Source organism: Vespa crabro, chromosome 6 (assembly GCF_910589235.1).
Source record: "Vespa crabro chromosome 6, iyVesCrab1.2, whole genome shotgun sequence".
Classification (NCBI taxonomy): domain Eukaryota; kingdom Metazoa; phylum Arthropoda; class Insecta; order Hymenoptera; family Vespidae; genus Vespa; species Vespa crabro.
The window spans coordinates 10,440,772-10,460,118 of NC_060960.1; the positions used below are offsets into that span (position 1 = coordinate 10,440,772).

Here is a 19,347-nt window from a genome sequence, read left to right on the forward strand (position 1 = left end):
ATAATTTGAATAAATTGAAACGTTTAAAGAAGCAACAATAATCTGTCCACCAATTGGAAACTGTTTCATGGAAAATACAAAGCTGATTTGTTCCTCGTATTAAACGATTAAATTTGTTTTTATAAATATTTGAAATCGTTAAATAGGCTAATTAATTTATAAAACATTTAAATCATTTCATTTTAAATGCGATAAAGCGAATGGATAAAGATTGAGAAATTTCTTTCAAAAAAACTAAGAGAGAAGAAATTCTAGAATTAAGCAGGGATAAAAGTTTTTAAGCCGAAACATTGAACGCGGCATAATTTGAGAAGTCGAAATGTGTGACTACAATTTAATATTGAAAAGAAAATAAATTCGAGGATATTAATTTATCAATGATTATTAACAAATTTATCGTGCAATAAATAATAATCTAGTGATAATCAATAAATTATATGTTCTAATATTACATCGATATCTTCTTAACCTTGTTTTTTGTGGGTGTTATTTAATAATTAAGTGTTAGGTAAAAGAAAAAAAACAAAAAAAAAAAAAAAAAAAAAGAAAAGAAAAGAAAAAAAAGTAGGGGAAAAAAAAGGGACACCCAAAAGGGAATGAAAGAATAATAATAATAAATGATAATTTAAAATTATAACTTGTATAAAAATGGTTAATCTACAAGATATTAGCTGCCAGCTTATGAAACCAGCTAAAGATCTTGCAAGTTGGAACTTTCCACTTTCAGAAGTATGTATGGATTTTAGGATTATTTGTAAATAAATTGATAGAAATTTATCAATATTATAATACTATTTCAGATTCTAGAAGAATATTATTCTTTACTTGAAGGTCATTATGATGTTAACTTTGGAGAAGCTGCATTAATTCTCCAAAATTCTGTTAACATATATGTACACAGAGTTGAACGTCTTCTTGATGAGACTGCATGTTTAAATGAAATGTTTATCGATTATGAGTATGTATATCACTTTAAGACATTGTAGAATAATAAGAGTAAACTTTTTTTTCATAATTTTAACAGAGGTGAAAGTGCAAATGAAAAATTGAAACACAATAAAAAACATTTAAACAACTCCATTAATTTTGATGATTTTAAATTGTGCAATTTGGCGGACGAAGTCGGAAAGAATATTAATACGAAAAATAAATTTAATATAGAAAAACCTGTAAAATTGTTAACACGGCGCTTTGCTCAATTAGAAAATATTGCAGATGATCTTGTACATAATATGACAGAAATAATCGATATTCATGGTGATGTTATTGGAAAAAAATATCATTTCAGGTATGTTACATAGTTATAGTATATTAATAATGTCATTAATAATAATCTATTGTATTGTGTATAGATGTAATCAATATTTGAATATGAATGGTCTACTGATAGATGAACCTACTCCTGATGGTAAATATATATATACATATATATATATATGGATATAGATATATATACATATTATCTCTTAATAAAATAATTTATTAATATTTTCTCTAGACTTTGGAATAATGGACATTGATATCTCTGCTACGTCAGGGTATTGCTCCAATATGTCAACATTTGATAGCAGTTATAATTTTAATAATCCAACTAACATATGCAATATAGTGACCAATAATAATACAGAAACTTTAACAAATTGTTGCTTATCGCCAGTATTAAATAATGCCGATTGTTCAATTGATACAGACGATTTTAATGTAACAGACAATGCAATTAATGAAAAAGAACAGCCTACAATTATTGGTAAAAAAGAAAAATTTCAAAAAAATTCTAAAATTGACAAGCAATTACTTATTAATAATTATACAAATATGAATAACGCAGATGATGCGTGTAATATTCCAAACAATAAAAATCATCATTCTAACAGAAGGTATTAAATATTTTTTTTTTTTTTTTTTTTTTTTTTTTTTTTTTTTTTTTTTTTTTTATATATGTAGGCAATATTGATTGTTAATGGGTTAAAAATTTAATATAATTTTAGATTAAAAGAAATTAAATATTCAACTAATACAAAGAAAATTGTAAATTCAAAAATATGGGAACCAATATCTCTTACACATAACATTTCAATAAAAAAGAAACGTATTGATCTATTAAATATAACATCTTCAATGATTTCTAAAACTGAATCTGTAAGTTCTTCTAGTATCAATCATATATAAACATTTTTACTATATATATATATATATATATATATATATTGTCAAGATCAATCTTTACTTTAACATTTACAGAGAAAAAGAAAAATGATTTCGCAAATGTACAAGGATGAATGCATAGTAAATTTTCTTTTGAAAGAATCTAAAATGTTGCAAGATAAGAATTCTGGACATAGATCCAAAAAACAGATACTGCCACAATTTAAATCAGGCAAGAAATTTGTATTATTACATTTTAATATGATGATGATGATGCTCGTTCGATTGATCAATTTTTAATTTATTTATTTATTTATTTTTTTTCCCCTTTTGTTTTTCAGAAGAAATCAATGAAATGCAAAAGGTTTTTGAGGATTGTTTTAAAAATGCAGAAAAATTAACTTCTTTCAATTGTGAAACAACAGATACAACGATCGATGATTTAAGAATGAAAAAAAATTCAACCGAAAATAATACATTTACGGATGATGCATTCCTTGATGATTCTGGTATATTAGCAAATTCATCGAGTATTCTTGACTGCGAGACACGTGGAGTTTCTCCAACTGATTCAATAATTTCAAGGTCAAACAGTGTCTCTTCACAATGCGATTTACAAAATTCTTTGCCAAATTACGAAAGATTGATTAAAGATAAGATGAAAGAACTTTTAGAGGATTCAGATGTTCAAACTGAACTTGATCGTAAAATTACTAAATGGCATCAGTCGATACAATCGAAACTTGCAGAAGTTGAACAAAAGCCTATATTTAGTATACAAAATTATGCATCTCAAATTATTAAAAAATTAAATGATAAAAGTCAAAATGCATCTTTTGATAATATTGTGGACGGTGAACATAGCTATGACGTAGCTAGATATTTCTTGGCATTGTTACAATTGGTACGTATATTAGATTTATTAATAAAGAAATAAATTTTATAACCCTTTTAATATAATTAACAATTTTCTATAGGCCAATACGTACAATGTGGATATAAGAAAAAATAAAAATATTGACGAATGTATAGAGATCGTATTACTTGATACAGGTAAAGATGCTTAAAAAAAAAAAAAAAGAAAAAAAAGAAAAAAAATCGTTTAAAATTAAAAGCATCTTCTAATAATCCAATCAGATATTAACCAAAGATACACAAGTGCTGGTAGACATAACAATAATGTTAATAACAATTATGCTCCACATAAATAATATAATATAAAATATTTTTTTATAAAGTTATTTTTACACTTTACTTAAAAAAAAAAAAGAAAAAAAAAAAAAAAAGAAAAAAAAAGAAAAAAAAAGAACACTCATGAAATGCTAAATAAAGAAATATTTTTTTCTAATTTTTTATAGATCCAATATTTTGTCATAAGACATGTTTTGTCATGTATCGTATAAGTATTTCATATCCTTATATCTATATATCATAAAATGTGTCAATGAATATTAAATGTAAATAAGTCCATAGACATGAGACATTTACGTACAATGTAAATGGAGCTCACGATCAACAATGCTCTTTATTATTTCATTCGAAGTTTACATGTCAATGTAATGTGATATTATTATATTACGATTGATTACAATCTTTCGAAGAAGACGCGGCAATGAAAAGTTGTAGTTACGCAACGACAGGTGGCGATAACTTCTCGTGAGAATACCTGATATCTTCAAGTTTATCAAGTGCCAGCTGCAATCTAGAAATTTGGTATCCTTTGTTCTTGGGATACTTGGTGATCTGTAATAATTGTTTCCGAAGTGCCTATTAATGTTATATTTATTATTATTTAATATTAAAATAATATAATGTTTTTATTTGGAAACGATTAATATTTAATATAATTTATGTTGATTAATTATTATTATTGGAAATTTAATTAAAATGTGTTGACCTAGAAAATATTTTAGATTTCATTTATTCAAATATGTCGAATATTTAATGAAGAGGACTAATGCTTCAGCCATCAATGGTAAATACTGTATAATTTACATCATGCGAGATAGCAATGTTTAATAGAATATATATATATATATATGTATATATATATATATATATATATATATATATATACACACATATATATATATATATATGTGAATTACCATAAAATATTATATGGTATTATGTTTTGTATGCCAAATATATAATACTTTGAATAAATCTATTTTTACCAATGTAGAATATACAATATTGTTAACAATGTAGAAATATTGATTTACTTAATTAAATAATGTATTAATCGGATATTAAATAATGTAGAGAGGGTAATTTCAATAACACGGTTGATCGATTGGTTTTTATTTTCTTCTTTTCTTTTCTTTTTTTTTTCTTTTTTTTTTTTTTTGTTAAATACACCTGATTATTATTTATACAAGATTACTATGTGCGAATAAATGAAATTTCCTGAAAGTATAATTTAATTAATTAATATTTTTATTATAACATATCAATTTATATTTATGTGCAGGATCCTGTTTGTGTTATTGGCGATGTATCTGCTAACTTATGTCAATCGTCATGCATATCTCTTATAAGGATATAAAAAAACATTATTTTCTATGATTGATTATGCATTTTTGTTATTACTATTGTCATTTGAATATTATGGTAAATAAGCGTATTTCGTAATTTAAAAAGTTTCTCTTTTATACTATGTTAAATAATATTTTAATATTATTAGGATATTTCGTGACAGTGCCATCAATTACGAATGATCAAAGGAGTATCTAACAATAATAAAAACTTACGAAATGGATAGTTCTGAATATGAGATGGTCAGAAATATGACTCTCTTATTCTTTTTTGAACGTTTAATGGACAAAGGTGGACCACGGACATTACACGATTTAAGTTGTCAATTTGGAGCTAAAGGATTCACTAAAGAAATGCGTCAAATAGCAGGTGGATCCCAGAGTGGCCTTAAGAAATTTTTATCTCAACATCCATCACTTTTTATTATAAACGGTGATTACGTTTCCATTAATACTTTTCAATCTGTACACGAAGAAGACAGTGGATTTAAATTAAGTGGAACACGTGATTATGCACGAGAAGCAGTAGAATATTTTTCTAATAAATTGATGCAATACGGAGTAGGAACCGAGGTACCAATAACTAGCCTACTTGGACATCGATCGCAGGCCTCTCCAGAAGTAAGACACATTTCTGGTCAACGCTATAAAGAATTTAGAGATTTTCTCTTGAAGTATCCTGGTGCCTTTGTAGTTACGGACGATAATGTAATGTTGAAACAATACGAAGGAATGAAAGTAAAATTATTCGTAGAATTGGAACCCGATACGCCTATCGATCCCGAAGTTACTGTAAAATTATTACAATTTTTTGCCCAATGCATAGAAGAGAAGGGTCCAATTTTTATAGATATATTGTTTAATATGGTTAATGAGAAATTTTGTCATGGACAAAATTGGACGTCTATATTTAAAACGGTTCGAGATTTGTCTACATTTATAAAAATGTTTCCCGACACCTTCCATGTTCAAAGTAATCTCGTAACATTGATAGAACGGGGAAAATCTTCTACGTTAGAAACAGACACGAAAACGAAACCTATGCAATTGACTCGAAATCGTGGTAATGCCGTAAATCGAATAAATGCAGTACAACAAACGACAAGTTTATCAAATAATACACAGACATCCTCTCAGGCAGTAAACTCAGAAAGCGTTGTATGTAACAACTCACCAATTGAAAATAATACATCGCAAACTGCAACTCCTACACCTGTTGAAACTAATAATAACTGTCCTTTAGTAAGTTTACAGCAGCAAACGCTTAAACAAAGAATAAATACGCTTGTAATGAAGACGTTAGCAGATAATACCGATAAAGATCGCAGTTTACAGAGTATTCAAAAGGGTGACGCGTGGAAATTAAAAGTATTACAACAGACAAGGGTAATTGTAAACCCAAAAGAAAGTTTACAGATTATAGAAGATATAATAAATCCTCGCAAACCTCGAGCAGATAATAATGTTATTTCGTTTGATTGCGAAGGAATAAATTTGGGTGTTAAAGGACAATTAACTCTAATACAAATTGGGACTATGAGTGGTCAAGCTTATGTCTTCGATTTATTTACATGTCCTACCCTCGTACAGGCTGGCGGACTTCAAAAACTTTTAGAAACTGATAAAGTTATCAAGGTGAGCTTCTTTTAAGAAGCCTGACCAGATATTTATATTAACAACATCTTTTACAAAGATTATCTAATTTTTTTAGGTGATTCACGATTGTAAAAATGATAGCGTTAATTTATATAAACAATTTAACATAACGCTAAATAATGTCTTTGACACGCAGGTATGTATACATATACATACAATATATGTACATATATTTTCCTTTTTTTTATAATAAACTTTCTCGTCGTAAGAATTTTACATTTTTTATTATATACAGACTGCACATGCCGTAATTCAATTTCAAGAAACAGGGAAACCTGTGTACAAAGTAAAAAATGTCAATTTAAATATTTTATGCGATCATTATGGGGCACCATGTAATCCCTTGAAGGAACAATTAAAAAATATTTATCGTAAAGACCAAAGATACTGGTCTCGTCGGCCTATGACTAGAGATATGTTGATTTATGCTAGTAGCGATGTTCTCAGTCTTGTACCACGGGTATATCTTTCTATGACAAGGTAAGCTATTGCGAGAACAAACGGGAAGGTAGATTTTGTTGATCTTGTTGATCTTGTCGATCTTGTTGATCTTTTGTTGATTTTGTTTATGTGTAGATTGATCAAGCCGGAGTTTCAAAGCCTATTTACAGAATTATGCGAAGAACAAATTCTGATGCATATAAAACCGGCAGAAGTGAAGGCTCGTAAAAAGCAAAGAAAAGTCGAAACGGAAGTTGCAGATTTAAAGAAAAGAATGGAAGAGGCAACGTGTAAAAACATTGTATTAAGTAATCGGGAAATTCGTCTTCTTCGTTATTTAGATCTTACGGAGGAAGAGAAAGAGAAATTAAAGGGTAATTATAAGGTTGCTAAGAAATTGGAAAAATTGGAGAATATGGGTCAAGATAAAGGTGATAGCAGCGACGAGGACGACGAAGATAAAATGGAAGATACGGAATATCATAGCATGGACAGTTACACCTCGGAGAATTCGCATTCTGGTATATTTTATAATATTAAAATAACCAAAGTTCCCAATGATAAGATTATTACAAAGTACGAGACAAATTATATTTATGTTTTATGTTTATTCAATGATTAAATTACGATCGATATTTTTAGGTGGAATATTATCACCAAGAAATTCCGAGACTCCGAGTTTAACAGAATCCATGCAAATGGTCGATGAAATCCTATCGGATGCTCGAATGGATAGGTTGGAAAAAATAGAGAAATTAGAAGCAATACTTTCTGCTGTGACTACGTCTTCGAACGATCAATTATCGCCGCCAAATAGTACAGAGATTTCCCCAAGACAATGTGTGTGTAAATGTCTAAACGATAAAGTTGATAGCCCAACGAAAGAAACTAAGATATTGGTTAATGCTGCCTGCCAAACACTTAGTACAGGTGATATCGCAATAACGAGAGTATTTGTCACGGAGGAAGAAAAGGAACGAGTAAGATTACAGAATTCGCCAAAAAAATAGATATTTAAGCTGTTTTTAAATACCAGCAAAGATGTTGCCATTAATAGGTTCTTTTATAAATATGTAATGAAAACTGAGCAATGAAAAATTGATCTATTTTGCGAATTTCATAATATTAAATGACGATGAACGAGTCTCGGTCTCGTTGTAAATACATCGTTAGGCATTTTTCCAAATCTGAAATATTATCGATATCAGATTTTTCATGGAAAAATGTCTTTTTATCATATCATCGACATGTGATGATCGATCTACTTAAAAAGATTACCTTTCTTTACAACTGTATAAGAAAGAAACATAATCAAACAAAGTAGCCGATTTAATCATCACTTATCATAGAAATGATGTTGCGATTTTAATACGACAGGTTAATTAATCGCTTATATTGTATAAATCCGACCGTATGGTATTTATCAATAACTCTACTAACATGTCATATATTGCTCCTTTTATGGGAAATATTTTACTGACATGAGCGCGCACAGGATAAATCGTAGGCTGAAGGAAAGTATTACTGAACGAATTATTCTTGAATATATGAATATCCGTTTCTTTTTTTTTTTTTTTGTTTCTTTTTTCTTTTTTCTTCTCCTTTTTTACTGTGCCTTCAGTTTCCTGTGTACACAAATAACAGTTATATTGATTGTTTTAACATTTAATATATAATATTTCCAAAAAAAAAAACAAAAAAAAAATTAACTTATACGAAATTATATGTAATTTCAAAAGTATATACGCAAAATAAGAGATAAAAACGATAATTGTATCTTTTATCGTTTTCCTTTTTTTTATTTTTTTTTTTTTGTTTATCTCTCTCTCTCTCTCTCTCTCCTTCTAGTTAAAAATTTAATTCAGCTTGACGAGATTCGCACTAGTCCATTTCTTTATAAACTCTTCTTCATTTTTTTTTCTTTTTTTCTTTTGCTTTTCAATAATTATTAAAACGTATATCGTTTGACTTTGTCCTATTTTTCTCAGCCGTTTAAAGTGCCAAGAGAATAAAGAATGTGTTAAATTAAACGAGCATGAATAAAATTTCCCTTTGTGTTCATTTCAAAATAAACACGTTCATCTCTTCAACATTGTAATCATGAAAAAGAAGTAATAATGACTCATATTAGATTCCAAAGGTTCATATATATATATGTACATATATATGTGTATATATATATATATTCATTAAATAGTAGTAAAGGTGTTGCAACCATGTTTTTTCTTTTTTTTATTGAAAAATTATTATTCTTTGTTTCTGGCCAAGAATGAAACCATTGTTAAAATCATTTGCGCTCATCGGGTGATGTCCTGGAATACATACTTTCGCTACAGATATCCAATTATCGTCTTTACATTTTACGATTAGAACTTTATTTATTTTATCATATGTCGCAACACCTGAAAATTACCGAAAAGTTTGTTTTTTTTTTTTTTTCCTCTAACATTATCGTAAAAATAACAAATTAATAATTATTATATTCCTTTTTTTTTCTCTCTCTCATTCTTTCCTTTTACCTGGTATATTTGGCTCTATATGTGATAAATGACTTGGTTTTTCTATTTTTTGAATATCTAATAATTTAATGATCGTATTTCGAAATTTTGTAGTTAATGGATATAATCCTATAAGAGCACGTTGTAGATTGTATATATCTATAGCTGACATTTCGTCCCATTTTATTGAGGATATCTTTGATGTAAATTTGGGAGCTAAAAGGAATAATAAGAATTTCGCTTTTTCAATTAATATTCATACATAATATATTTTAAATTGTAAATAATACGTTTACCATATGTTGCCTCCAATTCGTTTTGAGGTCTTCCATTTGATAATATTGATGGTAATTGTTCTATTGTCTTGACTAGAAGATTTGCGCCTATTTTTGCTAGTTTGGCACGTAATTCTGGTAACGTTTCGTCTGGATTAATACTTATTTGTTCCTGTGCTATTATCTCTCCAATGTCAAATCTAAAAAGAAAAATAATTAACGTGAAAACATCTTAATATTTATTATAAATTGTTTATATTTTATTTATACGTCTAAATCTTGAATGACCACATATCCATTAAAGTATTGCCATATAAAAAGAAATGTCTTGGAAGAGATTAAAATATTTATCTTGACTAATAAAATATTTACTTTAATATGTTATGTTGTTAAAATTGAATTTCGTATTAACTATAGTTATGAATGTTTTAACAATTATACTAATAATTTGAATATTAAAACAGCTCCTCTATTTCTTTTACTTTTTTCAATTATTAATTTTAGTTTAAAATTTTAACACTTTTTGAAAATAATAATGGCTCATACAAATAAACAATAATATTACAATGTAATAAATAGTTAATAAGAGGTATTTTGTTAAAGGTCAATTGTTTTCCTTTTATTTTCTTTTCTTTTCTTTTCTTCGTCTTCCTTCTTGAAACAACTCATTTGTAATATGATGAAATTTACTTTTTCGGCAATATATTCATTATTGTAACACCTGTATGTGTATCTCCATTTTTTAAAGAGTATGTAATTGGCGATGCCCCTCTCCACTTTGGTAATAAACTGCCATGAACGTTTAACATACCTCTAAAAGATAAATAATTAATGTAATTTAATGAAAATTGTTCATAATAAAGGACTTAAATCAATATTACATAAATCAAAAGTAATAACTCACTTACAATGGAAATGAATTTATTATATTCTTTGGTATTAAATGACCAAAAGAAACAACAATTCCTATATGAAAATCTTCAATATCAATTGTTAGAGGCCATGTTCTCATTACAATTCCATTTTGCATTGCATAATCTCTAACTTCATGTTTCTTATTTTGTTTTGTAGTAACTACTTCCAATCGACATAATCTTTTTAATTTGCTAAACGATAAAAAATATATACGTACGTGAATGAAATTAATGATACATTGAAACTTTGAAATAAATCAATTCAATGGCAATCGGAATAATATGTAAATCGTTTGAAAAGAATTTTATTAATTGTCACGTTTTAATATAATATTTCATCGTACATAATATATTATTTATAAATAATCGAATGTGATGAATAATTAAATTAAAGACTAACTATTCTTCATGTAAACCTTTTAAACTCTCTAATGAAAAATCATCAACGCCAAAAAATAATACACTCCATGGTCCTTCTTTGGGAATAGTATGTATTTGTTTCTTCGAAATCTTAAATATTTTCAATGAATTTTTAAAAGCTTCTTTGAGATCAACAAATTTATGTCTTATTTTATATGATTTTACGAACATTATGTAAGGTTAGTCAATACGAGATTAAAACTTATAAACATTTCCGATCAACGTTCATGCACGTACTGCATATGGCAGGATTAATATTGATCAATATAAGCTCTCGTTATGAATACAAGTTGAGATATCGTATCGATGTATCGCAGCGCTATCTGTTGGCTAGTTATCGAACTAAAACTTGGAAAATACATTCATCGATCAATCACGTGTCTTTTCGTTGAACCAATCATCGACGTTTCATTGAGGTTCTTCAATTTCTCGCTAGGTGTCGCATATTTTATACGCATCTTTCGTACATACGTTTCTTGGCAGTACCGTAACATTGGAACGTTCCCAATATATATGAGCTCTAAAGATTTTCTTCAAACTTTACTTTGGCCACGGACAGTCTCATCGAATAGATATCCAAGACGCGAAACGTTTAAGTAGCCACCAATAGAATTTCATCGTACTATAGAAGGACTTTAAATTTTAATGAACGAATCAAATCGATTATGATACATCTTAAAGTTGGTAATATGGAGTAAACGATACTTTTTAATGTCAATGTATGTTGCGGTTGAAGGAAGGATAAGATGTCGGAATATAAAAATATTTGTATAAATATATTGTCTAATAGCATGATATTTTTAATCTTATTTAATCTTATTATTTAATATTTATATCTATGTATATGTTTTTTTTTTTTTTTACATTATTTCTAATTATTCACTTTTCTTTATATTTTTTATAAAAAGAATTTAAGATGCAAGACAATTATAACTCTTCCAGCTGTCACTTTATATGGGCTGGATTATTTATATTTGGACGAATGTAACTGACAATTATAATTATTAACAATTATTATTAAAATATGAATTATTCTTATTTGTAAATATTGAGTAGTGTTAACAATTTTTCTTTTTAAATGTAGCATATGATAATGGAATTAATTATTAATTCTATTAATTTATAATTAAAGTATATCATAAATATAGATTCTTTAAAAATATTTATATATATTTATGTGTGTGTGTGTTTGTGTATATATATATATATATATATTTTTTTTTTATCATTTTCAGGAGGTTTCAAGTATAAATATAAATTATATATACTATATGATAATGAAAATGATAAATTGCAAACAAGATAGTGATGTGTACATTCTTATTTTTTTTATTATAAATTAAGAACTATATTAACAATTACAGGTATGTCAATATTCTTTATTTTATTACGTATATATTGAACATATAAAAAGTAATATGAATTAATTTATAATTTTATATTTTATATAGGTTTTTTTTTTTTTTTTTTTTTTTTTTTTTTTATATGAACATCTAACAAATTATTTTTAAACAAAATGAGACGTGCAAGAATAAAAGCATTAGCCACAGTACCAGTGCGTCGAAAGACGTCACAAAATGTAATTACAGACGAAACGGATAATAGCAATGATAATAAAGATATTGATAATAAGGATAATAAGGATAATAATGATAATAAAGAGAAAAATGATATTATTAAGGAAGATGATATGCCTGCAAGTATTTGTCAACAAAATGATTCATCGGATGAAACAAATAATAAAGAAAAATTAATAGTAAATGAATCTCATGAGATACAAGAGAGCATTGAAGAGAGGCAAAATGTTCAATCTGATTCAGGAGAATTAAATGGTCTACAAGTAACTCATCACCATGAAGTTTCTAATACAAATATAAATGGTAAAATATTTTGAATTAAATATATTATCATTGAAAAATGTATATCTTATAATTTTAATTTAGCATTAGGATCTCCAACTAAGACTGCACAGAATCGATCATGTTTCATGAGACCTGTACCAAGATTAAATAATAGCGGTAGAATAAGAAGCAACAGTATTCAAGGTAGCGGGGCTAGTGCTAGCGAATCGGAAGATGATAGTAAAAGGATAACTAATAATGTAACAAATAGAACGCGCAATGATTCAATGTGTTCTGTTCAAAGTAATAAAGAAATTAATTCTAATAATCCATCGAGCAATGTTACTAATAAATTAAAAACTGGTCAGAAAAGGCGTATATTGATATCAGAATCGGCAAGGAAATTAGCCGAAGCCAGAAGAGAATTTCTTTTGAAACATGAAAACAAAACACCGGATAGAACGAAGCTTACAATGTACGATTTAATATATTATAATCCTGTTACAAATCCAATGAAAAAATCAAAGGAATCCGGTATAAGTCACATAGATAGAGATTCTATTTCTCAGTAAGTATAACGAAATTATATTTTATTAAATAATAAAATTTATTTAATATATAAAGAATCATTTATTTAATCATTATTAGAATCGATGAATTAGAAGAGGAAGAAAGAGAAGATGATCCATCATCTATGCCAGTACCTCAAGTAAAAGTTGGTCCTGATGGGCAATTAATAATAGATGAACAAAGTTTAGTGATAGAACAATCGCACGCAAAGAAAAGTCGTGAAGTATTAGCTAAAAAAGCGATAATAGATGATGACAATTATGGATCAGGTTTTTATAAAAGACGTCCGAAGGGAAAGGAATGGCCAAAATGGGAAACATTGAAATTTTACAAGGCATTAAATATAGTGGGGACAGATTTTTTATTGATGCAAACTCTCTTTCCAAATAGAACGCGACAAGAAATTAAATTAAAATATAAAAAAGAGGAAAGAATGAATAGAAGATTAATCGAGAAGGCATTAGAATTTCATCAAGAATTTAGTCCTGAAATGGAAGAAGAATTAGGTAATATATATATATATATATATATATATATATTTAAAATGATTTCATGAAATTTATCACTTTTAATGATTTTTAATAATTCTATTATTTTAGCGAAATTTGAAGCATCGACTCGGCAACAGTTTTTCATGGAACAAGAGACGGATACGAAGAACAAAGAAAAAAAGAAATTAAAAAGAAGAGTGGGCTCTCGTACGTATAATTTTTCTCGAACGTATTATAATTTTTTTTTTTTTTTTTTTTTTTCCTTATACGATGTATACGATTAAATACGATGTTATAAAAATATGTATATATATATATATATATATATATATATATATATATATATACACATTATTAATAGACAATAAATATATGTATATATATATCTGTATAGGATTTGCCGCGAGAAGTGTAGGAGAAGCAACGGTAACGGACGACGAAATAACAGAATCAGAAATGTCAGAAATTCAGCATAAAGATATCGAGGCAAATAATAATCAGTTTTTACAGAGGCCAAGAAAACGTCTTAAATCAAATGTCAAAAAAACTGATGAAGTTACGGAGGAGGGTAAAAATGCATGTTCAACATCTGGTCCTGAGTCTGATAGCGATGCTGAAATTTATCAAATTAGACCTACAAGATCTGGTAGAGTGCCAAGAGTTAGAAAATTACAAGGTCCTGATATAAATAACTTGCATAATGTAGAACATTCAGATCATTCTGAAGGTATATTATTAGAGAATAATAAGGAAACGATAAAATCTACAAATATCAGCAATAATAGTGTTATCAATAACGATGTATATCCTGATGTTATCACATCTGCTATTCCTAATATCGGTGAGGTTGAACCAGGTTCGGTAGTTATTTTATCAAAAGAATCTCCTGAAGAACCAGGTGAAACGGTGTTACAAGTTTATATGGTCAGTTCTAACGTCGAAGCAATCAATATTCCAATTGAGAACGACATCGTTCCTATGAAAACATCGTCCGAAGTTTTGACTACGACACCAAACGCTTCGGAAGTTAAATCGATAATAGGAAAAAAAGAACAAGAATGTGACAGAGATTTGTTATAAATTATTTTTATATTTCTTTTAATCTTCATTTTCTTTCTTCTTCTTTTTCTTTTCCTGATGAGAGGATAAGGTTCTAAAGAAATGAAATCGTGTAAAAAGTAACAGTATGATATATACGATATATATATATATATACATGCATATGTATATATACATATATACATATATTATATTTAATAATAGATTTTCTAATTATACAAAAATAGAGAAGCATTTACATATGTATGTATTTTAACGAGTAAATCTTCACAATTTTTTTTTTTTTTTTTTTTTTTTTTATTTTTATTTTTCTTTTGGTTTGAGATTGTTTTATAACGTTTTTTTTATGGATGAATTATGACTATATATATATATATACATACATACATATATATATATATATATGTGTGTGTGTATATATATATCATATGTATGTATACAAGTAGTTCTATTATATGACATCAACTTTATAAGCCTTTATGTATATACATATATATAAAATATTCATTATAGAAATGTTACACAATTTTACATATAACGTTTCACAAAAGCATTATTATTATGATTATTATTATTGTTATTATTATTATTATTATTATTATTATTAATTATTATTATTATTAATTATTATTATTATTATTATTATTATTATTATTATTATTATTATTATTATTATTATTATTATTCTAGACTGGAAGAAACAAAATTTTTCACTTATACGACGATGTGACTTAATATGATAAATTGATACAAGATGAAATCTATATTCATCGGTTATCGATGTATATTATAATTGTAAAAATAATTTTTTTTATCCGACTTGTTTTTTTTTTTCTTGTTGTTTTGCGTTTCTTTTTCTTCAAATAAAATTGTGATCGAAAATTGTTAATCGAAAAAACAAAGAAACTAGGAATAAAAAAAAAAAAAAAAAGAAAAAATTAAGGAAAAAAAAGAAAAGAAAAAATAACGAACAATTTTATATAAGCGAGCAGTTTATACGATATATAAAACGAATTTCATATGTAAAACGAACAACGTATTCTGTATTTTTTATCTTAAATTATCATGCATTGTATCTCGAAAATATTGTTAGTAAAGAATCGTAAAAAGGATTATTGATTCTCTTATCAAATTATTTTTAAGTTAAATATCAATTGATTGTTACAATTAAGATTTCTCATTGATTTATTTTTGCTCGTAAAAATTTCGATTGATAAAACTTATCTCAATTACCGTTCTATATATATATATATATACATGTATACATACAATCTGTTGTTTATAAACGTGTATATATAAATAAGCATTAGCAAACTATTAGAGATTGAAATATTAGAAAAAAAAAATGGAGGAAGAAGGAGAAGAATAAACGACTTAAAAAAAAAAAAAAAAAAAAAAGAAAAAAAAAGAGAGAGAGCAAAAAAGAAGATAATAATAATAATAAGAAAAAGTAAATAGATTTGGATAATTTTCTTTTTCTATATTTGTTTTATATATTTATGGTGACATTATGAAATAGGAGAAAGTATGTAAAAGAGAAAAAGAAAAAGAAGAAAAAGAAAACAAGAAAAAAATCATGAAGCATTCTCATTCGGTAAAGAGGAGGTGATTCGTATGCCTCTCTCAGCAATCGCATATTCAAAGGCGAAAATCACATCGTGAAAAATAGACAGAGAGAGAAAGAGGTACAGGCAGAGAGAAAGAGATACAAAAAGAGAGAAGAGAACTGACGTATTTGTAGTAAGCTTTAGACGCTTATCGTGCGTATACGTGTTCGTATGTGTTTTAGTTAGTTGGTGTCAGTGACTCTTAAATCTAATATATTGCTCTCCTTCGTCTCATTCGAGTCGCCGCAATGAAGTCCTGAAGCAATTTAACGTTGAACCATTTTCGAAAGAGAAAGAGAAGAGATAGAAGGAAATAGACATATATCCATATATCTATATATATATATATATATATATATATACACATATATGTATGTATATATATATATATATATATATTTATGTATATACACATATATATATTTATACGAAGGAACATTGTGAACGTTTGGAAATCAAAAACATCGACCGTTTCTATACAACAAAATGCAGGTTAGAATTACTTTATTTTTATAGTTTATGTTTATATATATTTATTTAATTATTTATTTAATTATTTATTTATTTATTTATTTTTATACACACACACATATATATATATATATATATTTTTTTTTTCTATTTTCATTTCATATCATATGATTCTTTCATTTCTACTTATCGTTCATATTTTATTTATTGACTTTCACCTTTATTATCTTTTAAATGCGTCATTTAATAATGATTTATTAATATCATGAAACGTATCGATGTATGAGAATCAATCCATTTATTCCATTTCTTTTCTCGTTTGATGAATAACTTGTTAACGAAATCATATTGGTTTTTCCTTTAAACGTGGTATTCGTGATAGGAGTTTTTTTTCTTTTTTTCCTTTTGTCCTTATAAATAAAGAGAGAGAGAGAGAGAGAGAGAGAGAGAGAGAAGGAGAAAGAAACAGAAAAGAGAAAAAACAAATGGAGGAAAATATAGAAAAGGATAGATAGATGAACGGAATGGAAATGACCACATCAAATGCAATTTCACGTTTCCTATCGTATAATTTTCCTACCTGGGGAGAGACCAACACGAATTTCAAATACATTTTCTTGCAATGGAAACAACAAAGTTCTTCATGAATATTTCAAATCGTTCGCACGCGATCTTCTCTTTCGCGCGTGACCTCTATTGCGATCGTCTTTTCCTTTCTTTTCTTTTTTGGCTTTGTCTTGTTTTGTTTTTTTTTTTTTTTTTTTTTCTATTCTTCTTCCCCCTTGCCACGATCTATATTTTTTTCTCGTGTAAGAATTTTTCTTGATCGATATTTTTATTTCTTATAGAATTGTATTAATGCAGAATTAATGGAGACTTTTTTTCTCTTCTTTTATTTTCTTTTTCTTTTTTTTTTTTTTTGATTTCGTCTTGTTTTGTTTTGTTTTGTTTTTTTTTTTTCTTTCTTTTTCTTTTTACCCTTTCCACGATCTATAATTTTTGCTCGTGTATTAGAATTTTTCTTGATCGATATTTTTATTTCGTATTAGGATTATATTTAATGCAGAATTAATGGAGAATTTTTCTTCATCCTTTGATTTTTTTTTATCCTCGAATCAATCGTCGAGTTATATGTGGTAAATGGCGACAATTTTTTAAGTTATCGTTACAATAATGTCATTTTTATAACATGAAATGCGCAATTATTTCTATTGTATGTAATCAAAAAAAGAAAAATAAAGAGATAAACAAAACAAACAAAATAAGCCATCTCGCACGGACTGTGAATAAAATAAAAATAGTTATAATTTTATTATCGAGTGTATTTTATTTATTCCGATGTAGTAATTTTATTTCTCGTATATATATATATATATATATATATATATATATATATATATATATATGTATACAATAATACAAAGAACGTATAGTAAATAATCACGATAGTTCGTGATTAGATAATTGATAATTAAATATTTGTATCGGAGAAAATGTCATCTCGACGATTTATTTTTATTCTATTTTTACGAGGGGGTGGGGGAGGAGGGAAACAAAGAAAAACAAAAACACAAAAAAAGAAATATTTTGCGTTCTTACGTGATAGAAATTGATATGAATTATTTCGCTCGCATAATCGTGCCAACATTATACATATTTAAATTGTATGATAAAACTTATCATATTAACAGAAGAAAAAAAAAAAAAGAAAAAGAAAAAGAAAACGAAAAAAAATTTTTCAATACGTTGCGCATGTTCTTTCTCATACGATAGGAATGAGAGGAATGAGTAATACACAAGAGGCGTCAGCTTTTATCGTTGGAACGATATTACGCTTTCGTGTGAACTAACTATAATAGGAATCTAAGTATCGATTCATGAAAAGGAAGATTAGTAACGTTGGATCGTTATTGATCATGAAAGTCTCTCGTTCGAATACAGAGAGAATAAGAGATAAATAGATATGTATATAGAGAGACAGAGAGAAAGAAAGATACACGATTCTCGCCAAGGTTATCGAGTTTGTAACCATAAGTTTTATTTCTATGTAACTTTTCACATGACCCTACCGATTTTTTTTATTCCTCTATCTTATCAATCGCAAAACTATCAGAGAAATTAATGAAAATATATTAGCGGAATCGTTTCTCGACTTTTTTCTTCCTCCTCCCCTCCCCTCCCCTCCCCCCTCCACCAAGTCCTTCGAGTTTTCAAAGTGAATAAAAATTTTTTTTCCGAAGTTTTAGATAAGGAGTAGTAAAAAAAAAAAAAAAAAAAAAGGGAAAGAAAAAAGAAAAAGGAGAAGAAGAAGAAATGAAAAAAAATGGAAGAAGAAGAAGCATGGAAAAGAAAAAAAAAAAAGCAGGGTGGGGTGGGATGATGATGTGGGGTGAGGTAGGAGGGGGAATGAAGAAATTCGAAT

At 27.0% G+C, this 19,347-nt stretch overlaps 4 protein-coding genes across 5 annotated transcripts in view; 3 read left to right on the plus strand and 1 right to left on the minus strand.

The window, feature by feature from the left end:
- Nucleotides 1-124: 124 nt before the first annotated feature.
- Nucleotides 125-8,824, plus strand: LOC124424762 (egalitarian protein homolog). Of its 2 annotated transcripts, XR_006942369.1 has the most exons (10): nt 125-729; nt 801-958; nt 1,025-1,288; nt 1,353-1,408; nt 1,499-1,877; nt 1,989-2,139; nt 2,242-2,377; nt 2,487-3,049; nt 3,123-4,120; nt 4,619-4,713. XR_006942369.1 is itself a non-coding variant. In XM_046964250.1 (7 exons), the coding sequence occupies exons 3-7, from the start codon at nt 4,902-4,904 to the stop codon at nt 7,787-7,789; spliced, it is 2,496 nt and encodes an 831-aa protein (XP_046820206.1). In that variant the 5' UTR covers nt 3,214-4,120; nt 4,619-4,758; nt 4,832-4,901; the 3' UTR covers nt 7,790-8,824. The 2 variants fall into 2 exon arrangements, 1 of the variants encoding a protein (XP_046820206.1); XM_046964250.1 differs by lacking the exons at nt 125-729; nt 801-958; nt 1,025-1,288; ... (3 more) ...; nt 2,242-2,377; nt 2,487-3,049 and adding exons at nt 4,832-6,317; nt 6,394-6,474; nt 6,574-6,818; nt 6,915-7,300; nt 7,422-8,824 and having other exon boundaries at nt 3,214-4,120; nt 4,619-4,758.
- LOC124424763 (methionyl-tRNA formyltransferase, mitochondrial) lies at nt 8,556-11,142 on the minus strand. Its single transcript, XM_046964252.1, has 6 exons — nt 10,867-11,142; nt 10,461-10,658; nt 10,243-10,365; nt 9,574-9,752; nt 9,299-9,493; nt 8,556-9,181 (listed from the first exon to the last, which is right to left on the minus strand). Exons 1-6 carry the CDS (start codon nt 11,055-11,057, stop codon nt 9,012-9,014), a joined length of 1,056 nt encoding a protein of 351 aa, XP_046820208.1. The 5' UTR covers nt 11,058-11,142; the 3' UTR covers nt 8,556-9,011.
- Nucleotides 11,143-12,338: 1,196 nt separating this feature from the next.
- LOC124425033 (transcription factor TFIIIB component B'' homolog) lies at nt 12,339-15,098 on the plus strand. The gene is made up of 5 exons (XM_046964795.1): nt 12,339-12,766; nt 12,830-13,295; nt 13,376-13,803; nt 13,897-13,995; nt 14,183-15,098. The coding sequence occupies exons 1-5, from the start codon at nt 12,403-12,405 to the stop codon at nt 14,866-14,868; spliced, it is 2,043 nt and encodes a 680-aa protein (XP_046820751.1). The 5' UTR covers nt 12,339-12,402; the 3' UTR covers nt 14,869-15,098.
- Nucleotides 15,099-15,516: 418 nt separating this feature from the next.
- Nucleotides 15,517-19,347, plus strand: part of LOC124425129 (phospholipid phosphatase 1-like) — a 21,617-nt gene continuing 17,786 nt past the window's right edge. Inside the window, exon 1 of the mRNA XM_046965037.1 lies at nt 15,517-16,946. Within this exon, the coding sequence (XP_046820993.1) occupies nt 16,941-16,946 (6 nt within the window). The 5' untranslated portion in view covers nt 15,517-16,940. The remainder of the gene's footprint in view (nt 16,947-19,347) is intronic.